Source organism: Carcharhinus amblyrhynchos, chromosome 33 (assembly GCF_965287045.1).
Source record: "Carcharhinus amblyrhynchos chromosome 33, sCarAmb.v2.hapA, whole genome shotgun sequence".
Lineage (NCBI taxonomy): Eukaryota > Metazoa > Chordata > Chondrichthyes > Carcharhiniformes > Carcharhinidae > Carcharhinus > Carcharhinus amblyrhynchos.
In genome coordinates, this window is record NC_137356.1 from 3,917,953 (window position 1) to 3,936,798 (window position 18,846).

The 18,846-nt window shown below is 47.7% G+C and overlaps 1 protein-coding gene across 1 annotated transcript; it reads right to left on the minus strand.

Moving 5' to 3' along the window:
- Positions 1–343: 343 nt before the first annotated feature.
- Positions 344–18,673, minus strand: LOC145361056 (uncharacterized). The gene is made up of 8 exons (XM_080216615.1): positions 18,548–18,673; positions 15,085–15,186; positions 13,969–14,043; positions 11,353–11,424; positions 8,852–8,929; positions 6,360–6,511; positions 4,600–4,712; positions 344–799 (listed from the first exon to the last, which is right to left on the minus strand). The coding sequence occupies exons 1-8, from the start codon at positions 18,651–18,653 to the stop codon at positions 661–663; spliced, it is 837 nt and encodes a 278-aa protein (XP_080072741.1). The 5' UTR covers positions 18,654–18,673; the 3' UTR covers positions 344–660.
- Between the last annotated feature and the right edge of the window lie 173 nt (positions 18,674–18,846).

An 18,846-nucleotide genomic window follows, 5' to 3' on the forward strand; every position in this document is an offset into this window, starting at 1 on the left:
TTAGCTGTAAGATAAAGAAGGCTGTAAAAAAAAAACTCAACATAGAAAATACCTTTACGGTTAATAACATGAAGTGGAGATACCAGCATTGACACAGTCTCACAACACCAGGTTAAGGTCCAACAGGTTTATTTGGAATCACGAGCTTGCGGAGCGCTGCTCCTTCATCAGGCGAATGGAGAGGTAGGTTTCACAAACTCGACATATATAGACAGAGACACAACTGGAATATAATTACAGATTAGAATGTGAAGAATGGTAAAGACTCGCATTCCAGTCTGTAATTATCTTGCAATTGTGTCTGTGTCTATATATGCCGAGTTTGTGAGCTAACCTGTCCACTCACCTAGTGAAGGAGCAGTGCTCCGAAAGCTCGTGAGTCCAAATCAACCTGTTAATAACGTGTTAATTACAGTGTGATGTGAGTCACATCCAACTGAAAAGATTTGCATTTATATAGAACCCTTCTCTTCCTCGTGACCTCTTTCTTTTTGAAATATAGTTGTTGTTGTTGATTCATTGAATGGATGATAGAGAAACTTGGTGACTCACTGCAGGGTTGTCTTGAGTTTAGTTGAGTGTGCCACATTGTCCATTCCACATACTAACCCAGCGACTCAGAAAAGACCCTTTATGAAGCTGAGATCTCTGGCAGGAAGATCAAGCTGATCTGGCCTCATGTTCGCAAATGAAGAACAAATTTTTGGAGCAGTCATTGTCATTCCATCTTCCGCTCACATCAGTTTGGGCACAGTCTTCCCCAGAGTTGGCATTGTTAGGCTCTCCAGGAGCCCAATACCTTGAAAAAAACAAGGCCCACACAGTAAGTATGGCATAGTCCGAAGACCAAGGTTAGGAGAGACGATGGCCTAGTGGTATTATCGCTACACTATTGAGCCAGAAAAAAAATGGTTCGGCACAGACAAGAAGGATCGAAAGGCCTGTTTCTGAGCTGTAATTTTCTATGGTTCTATGGAAACCCAGCTAATGTTCTGGGCACCCGGGTTCGGATCCTGCTATGGCAGATGTTGGAATTTGAATTCATTGAAATAGGAAGATGCAGAAGGAGCCATTCGGCCCGTCGAGCCTGCATCGACAACAATTCCACCCTATCCCCATAAACCCATGTATTTACTGAACACCAAGGGGCAATTTAGCATGGCCAATCCATCTAACCTGCACATCCTTGGGCACCAAGGGGCAATTTAGCATGGCCAATCCATCTAACCTGCACATCCTTGGGCACCAAGGGGCAATTTAGCTTGGCCAATCCATCTAACCTGTACATCCCTGGGCACCAAGGGGCAATTTAGCATGGCCAATCTCCCTAACCTGCACATCCTTGGGCACCAAGGGGCAATTTAGCATGGCCAATCTCCCTAACCTACACATCTTTGGGCACCAAGGGGCAATTGAACCATTTGGAGGCCATTCGGCCCTTCGAGCCTGCTCCGCCATTCATTACGATCATGGCTGATCGTCCAACTCAATAGCCTAATCCTACTTTCTCTCCATTTGATCCCATTCGCTCCAGGTGCTATATCCAGCTGCCTCTTGGATATATTCAATGTTCTGGCATCAACTATTTCCTGTGGGAATGAATTCCACAGGCTCACCGGGTGAAGAAATGTCTCCTCATCTCCGTCCTAAATGGTCTACCCCCAATCCTCAGACTGTGACCCCTGGTTCTGGACTCCCCCCACCATCGGGAATATCCCCCCTGCATCTCCCCTGTTTGGTCCTGTTGGAATTTTATAAATCTCTATAAGACCAATTCAATAAAAAATATCTGGAATTAAGATTCTACTGACGACCATGAAACCATGGTCGGAAAACTCATCTGGTTCACTCATGTCCTGAAGGAAATTTTCTATCCTTACCCAGTCTGGCCTACATGTGAAACGGCTGAGAAAGCCACTCAGTTCAAGGGCAATTCGGGGTGGGCAATAAACGCTGGCCCAATCAGTGATGCCCACATCCCTCGAATAAATAAAACAAATTCTAGAAGAATAGTTAGATTGAAAGGCAAGGCCGGCAGAAGTCGGGAACCCTGGATGACTCGGGATATGGAGCCCTGGTCAAGAAGAAGAAAGAGGCACATGACCGACATAGGCAGCTGGGATTAAGTGTAAGAGTAGAGTTAGGAGAGAAAGAATTGTTTTGGCAGATAAGGCAAAGGAGAATCCATTTCTATAAATACATAAAGGGCAACAGAGTAACAAGGGAGAGAGTAGGACCTCTTCAGGATCAACAAGATCATCTATGTGTGGATCCACAAGAGATGGGTGAGATCCTAGCTGAATATTTCTCATCAGTATTTACTACTGAGTAAAGCATGGATGTTAGTGAACTTGGGGAAATAAATATTGATGTCTTGAGGAGTGTACATATTACAGAGAAGGAGATGCTGCAAGTGCATCAGGGTAGATAAATCCCCAGGACCTGATGAGGTGTATCCCAGGACACTGTGGGAGGTTAGGGAGGAAATTGCAGATCACCTAGCCGAGATATTTGAATCATCGATAGTCACGCTATCGATTGGAGAGTGGAGAGTGGCAAATGTTGTGCCTTTGTTTAAAGAGGGCTACAGGGAAAAGCCTGGGAACTACAGGCCGGTGAGCCTCACATCTGTAGTGGGTAAATTGTTGGAAGGTATTTTGGGAGACAGGATCTACAGGCATTTAGAGACACAAGGACTGATTAGGGACAGTCAGCATGGCTTTGTGAGTGGAAAATCATGTCTCACAAATTTGATTGAGTTTTTTGAAGGGGTAACCAAGAAGGTAGATGAGGGCAATGCAGCTGATGTTGTCTACATGGACTTTAGCAAAGCCTTTGACAAGGTACCGCATGGTAGGTTGTTGCATAAAGTTAAATCTCATGGGATCCAGGGTGAGGTATCTAAATGGATACAAAATTTGCTTCTTGACAGAAGCCAGGGAGTGGTTGTAGAGAGTTGTTTTTCAAACTGGGGGCCTGTGACCAACGGTGTGCCTCAGGGATCAGTGCTGGGTCCACTGTCATTTGTCATTTATATTAATGGTTTGGATGAGAATATGGAGGCATGATTAGTAAGTTTGCAGATGACACTAAGATTGGTGGCATACTGGGCAGTGAAAAAAGTTATCCCCAGTTGCAATGGGATCTTGATCAATTGGGCCAGTGGGCTGACGAATGGCAGATGGAGTTTAATTTAGACAAATGCAAGGTGATGCATTCTGGTAGATTGAACCAGGGCAGGACTTACTCAGTTAATGGTAGGGTGCTGGGGAGAGTTACAGAACAAAGAGATCTCGGGGTACATGTTCATAGCTCCTTGAAAGTGGAGTCACAGGTGGACAGAGTGGTGAAGAAGGCATTCAGCATGCTTGGTTTCATTGGTCAGAACATTGAATACAGGAGTTGGGAGGTTTTGTTGAAGTTGTACAAGACATTGGTAAGGCCACACTTGGAATACTGTGTGTGGTTCTGGTCACCCTATTATAGAAAGGATATTATTAAATTAGAAAGAGAGCAGAAAAGATTTACTAAGATGCTACCGGGACTTTGAGTTATAAGGAGAGGCTGGATAGACTGGGACTTTTTCCCCTGGAGTGTAGGAGGCTGAGGGGTGATCTTGTAGAGGTCTATAAAGTAATGAGGGGCACAGCCCAGCTAGATAGTCAATATCTTTTCCCAAAGATAGGGGAGTCTAAAACTAGAGGGCATAGGTTTAAAGTGAGACAGGAGAGATACAAAAGTATCCAGAGAGGAAATTTTTTCACACAGAGGGTGGTGAGTGTGTGGAACGAGCTGCCAGAGGCAGTAGTAGAGGCGGGTACAATTTTGGGCTCCTGCTCTGCCCAAGACAGCAAGGAACTGCAAAAGGTCGTGAATGTAGCCCAGTTCATCAGGCAAACCAGCCTCCCACCCATTGACTCTGTCTACACTTCCCGCTGCCTTGGCAAAGCAGCCAGCATAATTAAGGACCCCACACACCCCGGACATTTTCTCTTCCACCTTTTTCTGTCAGGAAAAAGATACAAAAGTCTGAGGTCCCGTACCAACCGACTCAAGAACAGCTTCTTCCCTTCAGCTGTTAGACTTTTGAATGGACTTACCATATATTGAGCAGATCTCTCTCTACACCCTAGCTATGACTGTAACACTATATTCTGCAACCTCCTTTCCTTCTCTATGAACGGTATGCTTTGTCAGTACGGTGCGCAAGAAACAGTACTTTTGACTGGGACGGGACGGCACGGTAGCAGAGTGGTTAGCACGGCTGCTTCATAGCGCCGGGGACCCAAGTTCGATTCCCGGCTTGGGTCGCAGTCTGTGCGGAGTCTGCACATTCTCCCCGTATCTGCGTGGGTTTCCTCCGGGTGCTCCGGTTTCCTCCCACAGTCCGAGAGATATGCTGGTTAGGGTGCATTGACCCGAACTGACGCTGGACTGTGGCGGCGAGGGGAATTTCAGAGTAACTTCATTGCGGTGTTAATGTAAGCCTTGTTTGTGAGGAACAAATAAACTTTAACGTTGTATCCCACTACACGCGACAATAATAAATCAGACGAGATGAAGGGTATCCAACGATGAGTAAACGTCAGAGGGACTTACTTTGCAGTTGCTTCGTAATCTGTGCCATCCACCCATTCCCACTTGTTCTCAGTGCCGCGATCATGCAGACCGAACCAGGATTCTTTGGTCTTGCTTTTCATTGCAACAAAATACTGCATAAAGATGGACATGGAATAAATCATGAAAGAACAGGGGAATATTTCATACCTCACCCTCTTTACAGAGGCTGTTACGTGTCTCTCCAAGGCTGCCCAGGAGCTCCCAGCCACTAAAAAATAACAAAAGCAATAACAGGAAACTAACAACTATCGCGGTGAAATATAACCTTCACTGAATACTTTTGCTCCCTCGTCATAAAAATGGGAAGGAAAGTTAATCATTCCGACAGTCAAAAGCCATCCAATCAAATCATCGGAGCCCACCAGCATTCTGATTGGATGCGGATGATCCTGGGGGCAGCCAATGGGAGGAGTTTGGGGGCGGGGAGGCAGGAAGTCATGTGATGTAAGCTCCAGGAATGTGTCCGAGCAGGGTTGGCAACCTGACTTACCTCCCAGAGTTCCCGACACTTGGGGGCGGGATGTTCCTGCGCGGTCCGCCATGGGAATCAGAGCGGGCTGGGGGAGTGGGCCGTGCAGAGGTCCAAGCCTCCCCCGCCAATGACATCGGGTGGGGGTTCCTGTCCGTGGGATGTGTGTGGTTGGAAAATCCGGCCCTTTGTGCCAGAGGCCGTTTGCCACTTGGCGCGTCACTGGAGAGGGTTTCTGCGTGTTGGCACAGTTAACTAAACCGCGCGTTACCAACCCGGGCCTGGGTCTACCCCCTGGACTCAATGCCAACATTTCTACGGGTGAACTGCACCCACCATCACAACTGTGATGATGCCAAAGGTCCCGGTCAGTGAATAGCCCTTGTCACAGGGAAACCGTCACTGCGTCAATTTTTTCACACAGAGGGTGGTGAGTGTCTGGAACAAGAGGCAGTAGTAGAGGCGGGTACGGTTCTGTCTGTTAGACTGTTACATGGGTATGGTGGGTATAGAGGGATATGGGCCAAATGTGGGCAATTGGGACTAGCTTAGGGGTTTAAAAGAAAGGGCAGCATGGACAAGTTGGGCCAAAGGGCCTGTTTCCCTGTGGTGACTAGTGGAGTATTGCAGGGATCAGTGCTGTGACCCCAGGCTGTATATTATATATTTATGATTTATAGAGTCAGAGAGGTTTACAGCAGGGAAACAGGCCCTTTGGCCCAACTTGTCCATGTTGTCCTTTCTTTTAAACCCTTAAATTGCCCACATTTGGCCCATATCCCTCTATACCCATCGTACCCATGTAACAGTCTAAAAGACAGAATTGTACCCGCCTCTACTACTACCTCTTGTTCCAGACACTCACCACCCTCTGTGTGAAAAAATTGCCTCTCTGGACCCTTTTGTATCTCTCCCCGAGAGATTTAGACGAGGGAAGTGAATGTATTATCTCCAAATTTGTGGATGAGACAGATTTGGGTGGGAGGGTGAGCTGTGAGGAGGATACAGAGATAGTTCAGTGTGATTTGGACAGGCTGAGTGTGTGGGTATCTGCGTGGCAGATGCAGTGTAATGAGGTTGAACCTGTGAACCTGCTCTGCTATTCGATTGGATCATAATTGGAGTGTATCTGGGCTCCGCCCCAACCCGCCTGGGATCCATAATCGTTCATATTGTTAACCAATAGCAGCCCGATTCGGTTCTGGAAAACTTTTGCGGCCAAATCTTGACTGGACGGCCAATTGAGTTGGTTTGGTAAGCTTGGATTCACCTGTTCCTCCATGGTGTTGATGACCAGGAGGTGGGCCTGTTGGATGGAACAATATTTCTGGCTGTCGCTCCACGAAGCTTTCACAGTCGAGAAGAGGTAACAGCTGCCATTGAAGTAGGTCCAATCGTCAGGGCATTGAGGGTACTGGTACTCTGGAAAACATTCAACATTTCCCTGGAACACTGAGAGGCCAAGGATCATCGATGCTACGGAACTAACACCGCACGACGGGAATTACTTTCACTCATAGGGTCAACATGGTTTACAGAATGAAAACAGGCCCTTCGACCCATCTTCTCCATGCTGCCCATTTTGTTTTAACCCCTAAGCTAATCCCAATTGCCCACATTTGGCCCATATCCCTCTATACCCATCTTACTCATATAACTGTCTAAACCCTTTTAAAAAACAATTTTACCTCTACTACTACCTCTGGCAGCTTGTTCCAGACACTCATCACCCTCTGTGTGAAAAAACTGCCCCTCTGGACACTTCTGTATCTCTCCCCTCTCACCTTAAATCTATACCCTCTAGTTTTAGACTCCTCTACCTTTGGGAAAAGATATTGACTATCTAGCTGATCTGTGCCCCTCATTATTTTATAGACCTCTATAAGATCACCCCTCAGCCTCCTACGCTCCAGAGAAAAAAGTCCCAGTCTATCCAGCCTCTCCTTATAACTCAATCCATCAAGTCCCAGTAGCATTCTAGTAAATCTTTTCTGCTCTCTCTCTAGTTTAACCACACTTTTCAAATTTAAGAGGGGCTCCCTCTAATGATTCTCCTCTAATTATGGACCCAGATTTCCATCACTTCACCAATGGTGACCCTGACAGAGCCTCATTATGTATGCTTTGATATGAACCCAGATCAATAAAGGCATTATCTCAGCAGGGGCTCTGATTTGACAACTAAAGTGAATTGTGCATTTTGCTTCATCTTTAAGTGGTTACGATAAGTTGTTCTCTCTGTGGTCTCTTTTGTCAATGTCTCAGTGTTTATTTGGGCAAGATTATGATTTGAGAAATGCTTGGAACATCTGCTATTGATATAAGAGGATTTATCTGGCCTGGTTACACCCTAGGATCTGATTTGTCTAATGGTAACATCAGGTGTGATCGTAACATCCTGGGGCGAATAAGGAATTGTGGGGATGGGTGGAGGTGGGGAGGAGGGTCGTTGGTGATCAGTTCACATGGGTTGGCATGAATGGTATAAGGTGCCAAGGGGGTGGGTGGTGGAGTGAGGGGTTGTAGGTTAGACAAATCTCAGAATTCGGCTGGGACAATGTTTCCGACACTGAATCTGGAGCTTCACCACCCCTGTTGTTGCGAATGCTTTGCTTCAGGTATTAGGGGACCCACCCACACCCCGGATCCATCCCCATCCGGGACCTGATCCCACCTGGGACCTGATCCCATCCAGGACAAGTCCCCATCGGGACATGACCCCATTCCAGATCTATCCCCATCCGGGACCCGACCCATCCAGGTCCTGACCCCATGCGGGACCCATCCCCATCCGGGATGTCCCCCATCCCAGACCATCCCCATCCGGGACCCATTCTCACCCGGGACCTGACCCCATCTGGGATCCATCTTCATCCGGGACCTGACCCCACCTGGAACCCATTCCCATCCGGGACCCGACCCCACCTGGAACCCATTCCCATCTGGGACCTGACCCCACCTGGAACCCATTCCCATCCAGGACCTGACCCCACCTGGAATCCATTCCCATCTGGGACCTGACCCCACCTGGAACCCATTCCCATCCGGGACCCGACCCCACCTGGAACCCATTCCCATCCGGGACCTGACCCCACCTGGAACCCATTCCCATCCGGGACCTGACCCCACCTGGAACCCATTCCCATCCGGGACCCGACCCCACCTGGAACCCATTCCCATCCGGGACCCGACCCCACCTGGAACCCACTCTCATCCGGGACCTGACCCCACCTGGAACCCATTCCCATCCGGGACCTGACCCCACCTGGAACCCATTCCCATCCGGGACCTGACCCCACCTGGAACCCATTCCCATCCGGGACCCGACCCCACCTGGAACCCATTCCCATCTGGGACCTGACCCCACCTGGAACCCACTCTCATCCGGGACCCGACCCCACCTGGAACCCATTCCCATCCGGGACCTGACCCCACCTGGAACCCATTCCCATCCGGGACCCGACCCCCCCCTCCCACAGTGAGTGTGGTTGGTCTGGCGAGTGTGGACTGTCCTGACCAGTCAGTAGAATCCAAATCTGATTTTCACACAAAAATTCCTGGAGCAGATGTTGGACTCACAGCTGCCCCTCTCAATGGGTGACCCATTAACCTGAGGGTTCAAATCTTGGAGAGGGGATAGAGCAGTTTATCCGAATGGACAATCCCACCCCCATTCTACCAGACTGATCATTATTTAATCCCCCTGCTTCATATAAACAGACTGTAGCTTTATTTAAACCAATGAATCTTTAGATAACTCACCAGGCCTGGGCAATGATTCCAGTTTCCTGGAAAATGCGTTCATTAAATCAGTAATATTCCTCGAGAGCTTTTCCATCACTAAACAGCAAGGGGAAAGAAAGAATAGATCATAAAGAGTGAGAATATACACACACACACACACACACACACATACACACTCACTCACTCTCACACACACATTCACAAAATCACACACACACTCTCTCTCACACACACACACACTCAGATACACACACACACACACTCAGATACACACGCTCATGCACACTCACACACATACTCAACACTCACACACACACACACACACACACACACTCTCACACACACACATTCACACAATCTCTCTCTCACACACACATTCACACTCGCACTCACTCACAAACTCACACACACACACACACACACACTGTCTCTCACACACACACTCTCTCACACACACACTCTCACACATACACACACTCTCACTCACACATACTAGACACACTCTCTCTCACACACACTCTCTCACATACACACACTCTCACTCACACATACTCAACACACTCACTCACACTCTCACACACACACAATCCCACACACACACAAAATCTCTCTCACACGCACACACACACTCTCACACATGTACACACTCACTCACACATGCACATACATACACTCACATGCACACACACACACTCACACACACTCACTTAAAGACACTCACACACACTCGCACTCATTCACACTCAAACACACATTCACTCACATACACCCATACACACTGACTCATACTCATACACACACAAACACACCTATGTGCTCACACACACTCACACAGATTTACATACACTCACATACACAATCTCACACAGACGCACAGCCACATGCACTCACACACACACACACACACACACTTATGTTGGACTTTAACCTGGTATTGTGAAACTTCTTACTGTATTTACCTTAGTCCAACTCCAGCATTTCCGCATCATGGCTTTATTTAAACCAATGAATCTTTAGATAACTCACCAGGCCAAGGCAACGATTCCAGTTTCCTGGATATTGTGTTCATTAAATCAGTAATATTCCTCGAGAGCTTTTCCATCACTAAACAGCAAGGGGAAAGAAAGAATGGATCACAAAGAGTGAGAATACACACACACTCACAAACACACTCACACACACACTTACAAACTCTTGCACACTCGCACTCACACACACTCTCACACACACACTCGCACACTTACACACTCTCATATTCACACTCAGACACTTCATACTCACACACATTCACACACACTAACACTCAGACACTGTAAAGCTCTCTCTGTCTGGTAGACAGTAACCTCAGTAAAAAGTCTGACAACACCAGGTTTTAGTCCAACCGATTTATTTGAAAGTAAACTCACAAGCTTTCGGGGTTAGTCCCTTCGTCAGGTGAATGGAGAGTTCTGGCCTCAGACAGAGCATATAAAGCACAGACAGTTTACAGATTACTGATTAGAATGCGAATCTTTACACCTAACCTGCTGTTCAAGTCTTGAAGTGGCTTCAAGACTTCAAGACTTCAAGACTTGAACAGCAGGTTAGGTGTAAAGATTCACATTCTAATCAGTAATCTGTAAACTGTCTGTGCTTTATATGCTCTGTCTGAGGCCAGAACTCTCCATTCACCTAACGAAGGGACTAACCCGAAAGCTTGTGCGTTTACTATCAAATAAATCGGTTGGACTAAAACCTGGTGTTGTCAGACTTTTTACTGTGTTTATCCCAGTCCAACGCCGGCATCTCCACATCAAGACAGTAACCTGCCCAGACAGAGGTTGCGGGGGAAGATTGAGATCTGCTGCCACCTGCAGGACATTGAGACACACTCCAGGCTCAAAAACACCAATTAAACCCACTCATGACCAAGGCTGATGTCTACAATCGGGTCAAACACTCTGTTCAGCCCCTGCCTGGCATTGGGAAGATTATTAGAAATTTGTTGAAGGTTTCACAATTGGAATGTGTGACAGTGGGATAGAATATTTTACCGTCCAGAATTCAGCTTGTTTTAATGAATTATGTCAAATGTCTTGCTGAGTGGCCTTGGAGATTTAGTTTATTTATTAGTGTCACCAGTTGGCTTACATTAACACTGCAATGAAGTTACTGTGAAAATCCCCTAGTCGCCACACTCCGGCGCCTGTTCGGGTAACACTGAGGGAGAATTTAGCACGGCCAATGCACCCTGACCATTCAGATTAACGTCACTCAGTAATCAGAGCCCCAAACTCCAGCGACACACGTTCAAATCCCAAATTTAATCTGGAATGCAGTTTCAGGAACAGTGACCGTTATCAAAACAAAATGCTGGAGGAAATAAGAGCACCCCGGAGGAAACCCACACAGACACGGGGAGAACGCGCACAGGCAGTGACCCCGAGCCGGGAATCGAACCCTGGTGCCGTGAGGCCGCGGGGCTAACCACTGTGCCGCCGTGATATTCCTGTTCACACGTGATCCAAAATCCCACTCACCTCTCGTACCCATCTGTGAAACGTATTCCTGAATACGCAACCCAATCTCCTCCACATCCGACTTCTCTGAAACTAAGATCAGGAAGGAGTTAGACTCCAGGACAGAATTAGAATTAAACAAAATAGAATTGACCTGATCATGTTTGTCTCTGGTGAGTTACAAACTTTAACTCCCAGGAAAGAATTCATGACAGAATCTCAACTAACACCATTGGCTCCGAGGGAAGTAAACAGGATTGGCTGGTCCCTCGAAAGGGATTTACATTAGAACGTGGAACAGGAACAGGCCCTTTTGGCTGTGCTGAACCCAAATTAAACTAATCCCTTCTGCCTGCCCTTGGCCCATATCCCTCTGTTCCTCGTATTCATATGCTCGTCTAAAAGCCCCTTAAATGCCCCTGTGTCTCCACCACCAGCCCTGGCAGCGGGTTCCAGACACCTGCCACTCTCAGTGTAAAAACCTTGCCCCTCGCATCCCCTTCGAACTTTCCCCCTTCTCACCTTCAGCGCCTGGCCCCCGGGGATTAGACATTTCAGCCCCGGGGTAAAAAGATTCTGACTGTCAGCCCTATCTCTGGCCCTCATAATTTTACAGATTTCTACCTCCCCTCGGCCTCCAATGTTGGGGATGGGGAGATTCGGAAAGATAAAGGGAGGGATTATCCAGCCGTGCTCGTCCCAGAAGCAGAAAATTCCAACCAAGATCAACAGAACTTTGCGGGGTCCTCCCCCTCCACCCCCCACCCCCCACCCCCGTCCGTTACGCTTCCCGTGGCAGACGGGGTGGGAAAACTGCCCCCAATACTTCTCTCCCCCCCCCCTCCCCTCCCTCCAGGTTTGAGGTGCTGGGAGAGGTAAAGTGGAGGAGAGAATGATAGGATCCTGATCGCAGCTCCAGGAAGATGATACAAGACGGATATCTGGAACACGAGACAACAACAACTTGCACTTATGTAGCACCTTTGTCGTAGTGAAGTGTCCCAAGATGGTTTCACAGGGGTGTCAGCAAGGTTCGACACCGAAACACGGGAGGAGATATTCGGACAGGTCAAGAGGTGTCTGAAGGGAGGAGAGGGAGGGAAGATGGAGAGATTTGTGGAGTTGATTAGTTCTGAGCCTTGGGTAGAAGACACTGCCCCTGGTGGTGGAATGACGGAGATTGGTGATGTGTGAGGATTTCAGCAGTGTGGAGGTCACTGGAAGCTGTGGAACGATCGATAGGCATCTCTCTCCTCAGTGTCCATCCCCCCTTCTCCAAGCCCTTGCTGTCCTCCATTACAGATCCTCCATCTTTAATCCTCCTTGTCATTATCCCCTTCGCTCTGCCCAGTGAAGCTATCTGATAGGAAGCTGTTTTGCTATTTATGTGGCAGGTTACAATGGCGGGACTTGGGAGTTTTTTCTTAAAGTCAAATCAGAGTTTGATTTCAAATCTCACCATGGGGTGGGGGTGACGGCCTAGTGGTATTATCACTGGACTAATAGTCCACAAAACTCAGCTCATGTTCTGAGGACCCGTGTTCGAATCCCGCCACAGCAGATGGTGAAACTTGAATTCAATAAAAAATATATGGAATTAAGAATCTACTGATGACCCATTGTTGGAAAAACCCATCTGAGTCACTAATATCCTTTTGGGGAAGGAAATCTGCCGTCCTTACCTGGTCTGGCCTACATGTGACTCCAGAGCCACAGCAATGGGGTTGACTTTGAACTGGCCCAGTGGGACATTCAGGTCAAGGACAGTTAGGGATGGGCAATAAATGCTTGCCCAGCCAGCGATGGACAATGTCCCACGTATTAATTTTTGTAAAGTATGCAATTAAATTGGGCTATTTGAGAGGAACTGCCAGAGGTTATGGAGATTGTTACGATTATGTGCACAAATAATATCAATCTGTAATTACACTGGCTAAAACACCAAAAGGTCCTTTGAGAGGCAGCAAAAGACACTGACTAAAGGTGACTGCCACACGTCACCTTCTACACTTCAACTAAAGCTCTTGGGGCTAAAGGGATTGAGGGATATGGTGGGGGGGGCATCAGGATATTGAATTCGATAATCAGCCATGATCACAGTGAATAGCAGAGCAGGCTCGAAGGGCCAAATGGCCTACTCCTGCTTATCATTTCCACCATGTCTGTTATTACCAGTGACCAGTTTCTGGAAAGCTCCAACGTGGATTAGAATTCAGACATGCCGCAATATCCTTCTCTGAAATTTCACATCTGAGTGGTGAAGAGTTACTCCAAAATTACCCCCGATCTAAGGTTTACATTTCTATAAGCAGGAACAGAGACCGGAATTCTCCCATCCCACCTGCCTCGAGAATTTTAGCGGGGGGGTTACGGACAACGAGAAATCCCATTGACGGTCAGGCAGGAATTTCCGACTTTTAGACCAGTGCGGTTGGAGAATTCCACCCAGAAAGTCTGCTGGAACAATTGTTAGACTGAAGATATTTTCCAAACTCATCCAGATATTCCAGCCCAAGAATAAATGATAAATAGTGTTGGAATTAGTGAGTAATTAGCTGTTAACTTTGCTCTGGATTCTTGGGCTTTCCCAGGTGAAACTTGAAGCTTATTTGACTGTATCACAGACACCACACTCACCGTTATTCAGTGCGTGAGAGACTTGCATCTGGACCTGTGCCTGGAACTCCTCCACCGTCTCATTGGTCTCTGAACCTGAGGAACCAGCAAGGATTTGATCGCAGAGTTAATTTAGCTGCCGCAAGATCCCCCAAAGCCCAATTACCAGCAACAAACACTCCACACGGTGGCAATCACCCTGACCGTACAGACCCACAGTTCTCGGTGATGGATGTTGAGGGACGACCTGATAGAAGTCTACAAGATTACGAGAGGCATGGACAGAGTGGATAGTCAGAAGCTTTTTCCCAGGATGGAAGAGTCAATTACTAGGGGGGCACAGGTTTAAGGTGCGGAGGGACAAGGTTTAAAGGAGATATACGAGGCAGATTTTTTACACAGAGGGTGCCTGGAACTCACTGCCGGGGGAGGGGGTGAAAGCAGATACGACAGTGACTTTTAAGGGGCGTCTTGACAAATACATGAATAGGATGGGAATAGAGGGATATAGTCCCCGAAGGGTAGGGGGTTTTAGTTCAGTCGGGCAGCATGGTCAGTGCAGGCTTGGAGGGCCGAAGGGTCTGTTCCTGTGCTGGAATTTTCTTTGTTCTTTGAGGTGAGAATGATTAGTAGATTCGGATCTTTAACGGGAATTTGGCATCACCCCATCCTCGCAGCTTGGACTCCATGGATTGGTGGTGGCACAGTGGTTAGCACTGCTGCCTCACAGCGCCAGGGACCTGGGTTCGATTCCCGGTTCGGGTCACTGTCCGTGCAGGATTTGCACATTCTCCCCGTGTCTGCGTGGGTTTCCTCCGGTTTCCTCCCACAGTCCAAAGATGTGCGGGTTAGGTGGATTGGCCGTGCTAAATTGCCCCTTAGTGTCAGGGGGGCTAGCTAGGGTAAGTGCATGGGGTTATGGGCCTGGGTGGGATTGTGGCTGGTGCAATGGGCTGAATGGTCTCTTTCTGCACTGTAGGGATTCTATTACTCTATGATTGAAGAGGAAAGCCCATTGCCATCAGCTCTCAGATAGCCAGGGGATAGGCAATGACTGATAACCATCGCAATGCTGACCACACCCCAAAAATCAATTGAAACAAAGGCAACGAGGGCAGGAAGTGTACAGTTACTTACATTTAATGACTCCAGTCACCAGAAGAATGAAGAAGACACTCAGAAGGATGAAAATGAGGAACACCAACACCTTTCCAGAGAAGATTGACTTCAATCGGCTCCCTGAGATTTCAAACACGGCACTGATTAGAGCGTTAAATAGTATCAACACCTTCAAAATGGGGTGAGCATGTGTTTTTTATTTGTGGGACATGGGCATCGCTGGCTGGGTCAGCATTTATTGCCCATCCCTAGTTGCCCGAGGGCAGTTGAGAGTCAACCCCATTGCTGTGGCTCTGGAGTCACATGTAGGCCAGACCGGGTAAGGACGGCAGATTTCCTTCCCCAAAAGGATATTAGTGACCCAGATGGGTTTTTCCGACAATGGTTTCATGGTCATCAGTAGGTTCTTAATTCCAGATAATTTTTATTGAATTCAAATTCCACCATCTGCCGTGGTGGGATTCGAACCCGCGTCCACAGAACATTAGCTGAGTTTCTGGATTAATAGGCCGTGGCCTCCCTGAAATTGAGTGCTCTTATATCTTTAAAGCTGTAGCTTTGGGAAGACCAAAACGGGGGAACAAGCCCATCAGAATGCATGAATTGCATTTCCATAGCGCCTTCTACATCCTCAGGATACAGAAGTAGAGAGGCTGTTCTTCAGTTGTACGGGGCATTGGTGGGACCACATCCGGAACACCGTGTACAGGATTGGTCTCTTTACTTGAGGAAGGGTGTAAATATTTTGGCAGCAATTCAGAGACGGTTTACCAGGCTAATACCTGGGCTGAGGGAGTTGTCTTACAACGGAAGGTTGGAAAATTAAAACTTGTTCCCATGAGCAACAAGAGTAAGAGGCAACTTGACTGAAATAAGTAAGATCCTGCGGGATATTGACGGGGTGGATGTGGAGGGGATGTTCCCTCTTGTGGGAGAATCTAGACCTAGCGAGGTCACTGTATAAAAATAAGGGGTTGCCAGTTTAAGACGGAGATGAGGTGAAATGTTTTGTCCTGGGGGGAGGTGGGGGGTTAGTCTCTTCCTCGAAAGGCAGTGGGAGCAGAGTCTGTGAATATTTTTAAGGCAGAGCGAGTTGATTCTTGATCAACCAGGAAGTGAAAGATTATCGGGGGGGGTTGGCAGGAATGTGGGGTTGAGGTTATAATCGGATCAGTCACCGTCTTATTGAACAGCAGAGCAGGCCCAAGGGGCAGAATGGCCTACTCCTGCTCCTGGTTGGTACATCCACAGGACAGCTCACAGCATTCTACAGCCAATGGTGTGCTTTTCAAATGTCATCAATTTGATGTAGGGTCAGCTGGTTTGAGCACAGCAAGATCCCACCAATAGTAACCTGATCATGGCGAGATAATTCATTTTAGCGATGGATAAAGAGTAAATATTGACCAAGACACCAGATAGAACATTCCACCCCACCCCGCCACCTCCTTTTGGAATAATGCCTTGGTCTAAAGATGTGTAGGCTAGGGGGATTGGCCATGCTAAATTGCCCCTTAGTGTCCAAAGATGTGCAGGTTAGGTGGATTAGTGGGTGAATATGTGGGGCTACGGGGGCAGGTCCTGGGCGGAACGCTCTGTTGGAAAGTCGTCACAGACGCGATGGGCCGAGTGACCTCTTTCTGTACTGCAGGAATTCTATGATTCCAGGTTTCTGGGATTGTTGCTGGCCTGGTGGGACTGTAGCTGGGGCCTCTGACAGCGCAGCACTCCCTCAGTTCATCCTCCCTGGAGCATCATCTTAGATTCCGTGCCCTGAAACGTCTGACTCAGGGGGAAGGGTGTTACTCTGGGACTAGGACTGACACTCGACAGGCTCCATCAACTACAAAGCACAAAAGTTTGGGTGTCACAGGATGTGTATAAGGTCACACTGAGACTTTCAGCAGTTAATTCCCAATCCCCCCCCCCACCCCCCCCCCCCGGTCTCTGATTACATTGAAAACATCATTCACGTTATCCTACTGTGGGATGGGATGACTCAAGGGTATCTGACCACATCTTCATTGTGAATGTTATCTCCTCCAGTTTTCAAACCCTATCCCTGTCCCTGTGACCTCCTCTCACCCTCCAACCCTCTGAAATCACGCCTCTACCCCTTCCCTGCGGATTCCCATCATTCTATCATTGCTGTCTGAACCTTCAACCTCCGCAGGCTCTGGAATTCCTTCCCTAAATCTTTCTGCTTCTCAACCTCCACAAGGAACCCTACGACCCCGCCTCTCTTCCACCTTCTTCCGTCGGGAATAAGAGTCTGAGGTCACGTACAGCTTCACCCCTGCTGCTGTCAACTCAAATCAAATCCTCCTCTGTCACTCCGTTATAAATGTACTGTGAACCAAACATTTGGTTACCTGTCCTGTTATCTTGTATAGTTCAGTGTTAAGCTTTATTTGACAATTGTTCCCCTAAAGCACCTTGATTCATTTAACTCCAATAAACTGGTACATTATCCAGGTTCACGTTGCTGAATAGAACAAACAAGAGTGGAGCTAAGAGTACATGGTATCAGAAACAACAAAAATCTATCTTTTTTTTAATTCATTTATGATACCTGGGCATCACTGGTTGTGCCAGCATTTATTGCTCATCCCTAACTGCCCTCTGAGAAGGTGGTGGTGAGCTGCCTTCTTGAAACACTGCAGTCCGTGTGGTGTAGGTACACCCACCGTGCTGTTAGAGAGAGGGAGTTCCAGCATTTTGACCCAGCGACAGTGAAGGAATGGCCAATATATTTCTAAGTCAGGATGGGGAGTGACATTGTTGGGGGGGTGGTGGGTACTTCCAGGTGGTGGTTGTTCCCAGGCGCCTGCTACCCTTGTCCGTAGGATGGGGGAAATGCTGCTTAAGGAGCCTAGGGCGGCACGGTGGCACAGTGGGTTAGCACTGCTGCCTCACAGCGCCAGGGACCTGGGTTCAATTCCGGATCACTGTCTGTTTGCACATTCTCCCCATGTCTGTGTGGGTTTCCTCCAGGTACTCCGGTTGCATCCCACAGTTGAAAGATATGCGGGTTATGTTGGTTGGCCACGCTAAATTGCCCCTTAGTGTCAGGGATTAAATGTGCAAATTTAGGGGGATAAAGCTTGGGTAGAAATGTGATTGGTGCAGACTCAATGGGCCACACAGTCTCCTTCTGCAGATAAGGTTCTATGAGCCTTGGTGAGTTGGTGCAGTGAACCTTGGAGATGGTACACACTGCTGCCACTATGCATCGGTTGTGAAGGGAGTGAATGGTCCTTCGCAATCTTAACTTTTATGTGGACATTGCCCAGACCACAAGAGGATGTTATTAAAGGAGTTCCTAACCAACAAAACGTCTCCGTGGAAACTATTTCTCACCACCATTCCTCCTTCACTCAATACAGCAAGAAACTCATATTCGTAACACAACCAGATACTCAAATCAGAAGGATGTTCTCTCTGACACACTGATTCCTACCTTCACTGAGTGAAAACTTACCTGGAATCCGCCTCGCCTGTTTCTGTTTGGGTTCATTGTCAATACTGAAATTGTCCAAATCATCGTAAGCTCGTTCCCCAGACATTCTGCCAGAAAGTGTGGACATGGATGCAGAGCTGGACAATGAGCTGGTGCGGGAATGGAGAGCTTTATATCATCTATTACATCAAACATCCTAATATCCAAACCAATTTTCACCCCACCCATCGTGTTCCCATTTGCAGAATCGAAACCAACACGTGTAAAGCTGACACGGAGTTTTCTGAATTGATATAAATATCGCAGCAGGAAGGAAATGG

Excerpts from the sequence above, each read along its gene's own strand:
- LOC145361056 (XM_080216615.1), bottom strand. The coding sequence starts at position 18,653 with ATGTCCACACTTTCTGGCAGAATGTCTGGGGAACGAGCTTACGATGAT. Across the intron at positions 14,044-15,084 it reads GGTGACTGGAGTCATTAAAT|GTTCAGAGACCAATGAGACG; the intron begins GTAAGTAACTGT and ends CTGGTTCCTCAG. Across the intron at positions 800-4,599 it reads GATTACGAAGCAACTGCAAA|GTATTGGGCTCCTGGAGAGC; the intron begins GTAAGTCCCTCT and ends GTTTTTTTCAAG.